We start from the raw sequence: 3,970 nt of genomic DNA, 5'->3' as shown, positions 1-3,970 counted from the left end.
TAAAATGCAACGAGTGGGCAGAAACATGCAGAGGAAGGAGGAGGGTGCACAAACGACGTCGTTTCAAGATCTTAAAACGACGCCGTTGCGAAATCTTCCTCCTGGAACTGAAAACAGCCGGATGGAATTGGTAGGAGAATCAGAAGAATCAGGCGGCGGCAGCGGCGGTGATGGCCGGTCTGTGGTGGTCGTGGGAGTGAAGCTGGATCAGCGGAGTAAAGAGTTGCTGACGTGGGCTCTGGTCAAGGTGGCGCAGTCCGGCGATCGAGTCGTCGCCGTTCATGTGCTCACCGACGCAGCTGCTGTCACTATGACTGGTGAGTTTGACCAGCAATTTTGAGTTTGGTTTTGTAAATAAATTCGGTGAAATTTGAGGGTTTTGCGATCATTTCTTTTTTCTCTGTGGTTTTGCAGGGGGAAAATCGTCCCTTCTCTCTCTTTTCGATACATTTAAAACCCTTCTCGCTGCATACGAAGGTTTCTGCAACTTGAAACAGGTTCAATTCGCTCTTCTCTGCCTCAACTCTCTGTTTGGTTCGTCAGAAAACGTGCGAAAACGAAAAATAAAATAAGGTTTTCGTCTGGGCTTTTTCTGGGAAACCAAATAGAGGGTAAAGCTTATTGTTTGTTTGTTGGTTTGTTCTTCTTTTCCCTGTGTAATTGGTTACTGAAGTGGGTGAATTGTTTAGGTTGAACTTAAGCTTAAGGTGTGTAGAGGGTCATCAGTTCCAAAAATTCTAGTCCGGGAAGCAAAATCGCATGCCAATGTGAAGGTTATCGTGGGAATTTCTAGGACTAACCACACAATCTGGCGGTCCCCAGCATGGGTTGCTAAGTATTGTGCGAGAAAACTATCTAGTAATTTCTCGGTTTTTGCTGTTGACAACGGGAAAATTGTTTTCCAGAGAAGAGCAACTGCCAAGACTACCGATTATTCTCGAGGTTGGAATTATTTACTCCATGTTTTCTTTAGAAGATGGATGAATTTTGGAGCAAGAATGATGCTAATTTAATTTTATGTTTTTTTTTTTTTTTTTGTGGTTAAATCTGTCCAGTGGTAGCGTTGAATCAAGATAGTGGGTCTTACTTACAGAAGGCCCGCTCGCTTTGTGGGAGGAATACCCTCATAAGGAGTTTCTTGAGTTGTTCGCCCTACTCAGTGTTGCCAGAAAAGGATTGTAGCCAAGTAATGGAAGAGTTGTCTGATGAGGATGAGAGCATTGAAGACAATTCATTTGCTTTGGTTCCAATCGAACCAATGGAGTCTGTTTCATGTTCAAATTCTGTTGTGGTGGATGACTTTCCTGAGTTAAAACCTGTGAGGCTGAGCCTTCGCCGGATATTTTTACGAAACCGGCAATCCTCAGAGAAATCTTCTTTAAGAAAGATGCCTTTATCTCAATGGGTACTGAGACTACCTAGCTGCCATAATTCGGCAGTGGTCTATCCTGATAAAAAGCATAGCAGCTCCGATTCTGATCAGGATGAAGATCATAGTGCCAACTTGGATGGGGAGAAAGGTGCAATTTTGCTGCTTGGGTCTGATGCGGGCTTTACTCCGGAGTCGCCTAACGGATCCGCAAAGAGCCTTCCTAAAGAGTTGGAGGGTCTTCATGAAAAGTATTCATCCACCTGTAGATTATTTACCTACCAGGAACTTTTGTTGGCAACGTCTAACTTCAGGCCAGGTTTGATTTTCTTGCTCAATTGGTTTTGTTTACTTATTTATTTATTTATTTTTATGCCAAATTAAATTTGAGTATTTTTCTAAAAATTCAAGAAACTGCAACTTTCAGAAAACATGGTTGGAAAAGGTGGCAATAGTCAGGTGTATAAAGGTTGTCTTCCAGATGACCGGGAACTGGCAGTAAAAATTTTGAAGCAATCTGGGGATGTGTTGAAGGAGTTTGTGCTGGAAATTGAAATCATTACTACTTTACATCACAAGAACATAATCTCTCTGTTTGGGTTTTGCTTTGAGGACAACAATCTACTCTTGGTTTATGACTTTCTATCAAGAGGAAGCCTAGAAGAGAACCTTCATGGTAACAATTAGTCAATTATTCTACTTAAAGATTCGATCAAGATTGATGATTTCTCTGGTTCATGTTTCTCTTGTTGGTGTTTTCATAAATCAGGAAAGAAGAAGGATCCAATGACATTTGGTTGGGGAGAGAGATATAGGGTGGCTCTAGGTGTAGCTGAGGCACTGGACTATCTACACAATGGCTGTGGTCAACCTGTGATCCACAGGGATGTCAAATCTTCAAATATCCTTCTCTCAGATGATTTTGAGCCGCAGGTGCTGTATTTTAAATGTTCCTTCCTTAATTATTTGGAGCTTCCTATGCTCAGTACCATTTGTTTTGATTCTTCAGCTGTCAGATTTTGGACTTGCGGCATGGGCTAATACTGCTTCCCATAAAAATTGCCCTGATGTTGCGGGAACTTTTGGGTGTGTAACTTTATTCTCTAGCTACTATATTTGTGATTGATTGCTGGATTTAGTTGGTGACGGTTCCATCTGTTGCAGATACTTGGCTCCAGAATACTTCATGTATGGGAAGGTGAATGACAAAATTGATGTCTATGCGTTTGGTGTTGTACTCCTTGAGCTTCTTTCAGGTAGAAAGCCAATTAGCTCAGAATATCCAAAGGGCCAGGAGAGCCTAGTTATGTGGGTGAGTATCCCGTACATTGCTGCAACAGATTTGAGATTCTTGAGTTACTCTAGAGAAATATGTGTGGGAGCTTGGGAGTTAATGGGGTAAATATCGTAAATAAATCTTCAAAACACAAGCAAAGAAAAAACTCACTTAATTTTTTTCCTTAAGAGTAGAAGCTGCTTACATTGTCATTCTAAATTTCTTTTTTCGAAACAATTCTTGAATTTTCTGAATTATTCTTTATATTACTTAACAGTTTGACATTTTCTAATTGGGTATGATACTAGCGTGTGTTAATAATTTTTTTTTTTTTACAAAATGGAGTACTTACTTTTTAAAGTGAATTTGAAAGTGTTCCCTTATAGTACTTTCTTTTTGAAGTCACATCTTCATTTGGGCTAATAAGGGTGTTGCTGATTCAGGCAAAGCCAATTTTAAGAAGTGGGAAGATTTCCAAGTTGTTAGATCCAGATTTGGACAGTAACTATGATGATCCGCAGATTGAGAGAATGGTTTTGGCTGCTACACTTTGCCTCCGACGTGCACCTAGATTTCGGCCTCAAATTGGTCTCGTAAGAAATTGCTTGTTCCATTTATTCATCCCCTCAGACACTCATATATATATATACATGTATAGCTTTTACATGCATCTGAACTTCAATCATTGTCTTGTGATTCAGGTTTTGAAGCTCCTCCTAGGTGACATGGAAATTATCCAGTGGGCAAAGCAACAAGTTAGTGCAATGGAAGGACAAGAAGTGGAAGGGGAATCTTTTCCTTCTAATATTCAATCCCATCTTAACCTTGCTTTGCTAGATTTGGAGGATGATTCACTTTCTATTAGCAGCACTGAGCAAAGCATCTCATTAGAGGATTATTTGCAAGGGAGATGGAGCCGCTCATCAAGCTTTGCCTAACCAGACTTCCAGTGAAATTCAACCATCATCCAAGTGACAAAATGGTTTCGGTTTGCATGATTCTTTGTATATTCCTTACTTTTAGTTTGTCTTTCTACCTTTTTGTATGTTGTTGGTTGTTTCTGATTTTTGTTAGGTTTCTTAAACCTGGGTCTTGGAAGAGAGGGTGTTTGCAAGAGGGTTTGCCCTCCTCCTTGCCAAAGTAGTTGTTTATCATTCCATGTTCCATGGAAGTGGTTTTTGTTGTCAAACTTGTGTCTGAGTAGCTGAAATTCTATAACAGAGTAGTCTGTAGACATGAGCATTATGAACTCATTGCTCTCCATCAACTCTTAACCCAAATATGATGAATTTAACTGCAGTAGATCGACCTTTCTTTGGATTAAA

General features: G+C 40.2%; 1 protein-coding gene across 1 annotated transcript; it reads left to right on the top strand.

Annotated features, from left to right (window-relative positions):
* Positions 1-3,970, top strand: LOC100243137 (protein kinase STUNTED). Its single transcript, XM_002264617.4, is given in 11 exon segments — positions 1-317; positions 415-497; positions 690-942; positions 1,056-1,688; positions 1,797-2,045; positions 2,139-2,302; positions 2,379-2,455; positions 2,534-2,681; positions 3,089-3,238; positions 3,347-3,556; positions 3,558-3,970. Coding segments are annotated over 11 exon segments (2,343 nt in total). The 5' UTR covers positions 1-4; the 3' UTR covers positions 3,621-3,970.

The sequence above is a fragment of the Vitis vinifera genome, chromosome 4 (genome assembly GCF_030704535.1).
Source record: "Vitis vinifera cultivar Pinot Noir 40024 chromosome 4, ASM3070453v1".
Classification (NCBI taxonomy): domain Eukaryota; kingdom Viridiplantae; phylum Streptophyta; class Magnoliopsida; order Vitales; family Vitaceae; genus Vitis; species Vitis vinifera.
Note: the sequence above shows the minus strand (reverse complement) of the source record. Positions and strands in the feature narration are given on the sequence as shown.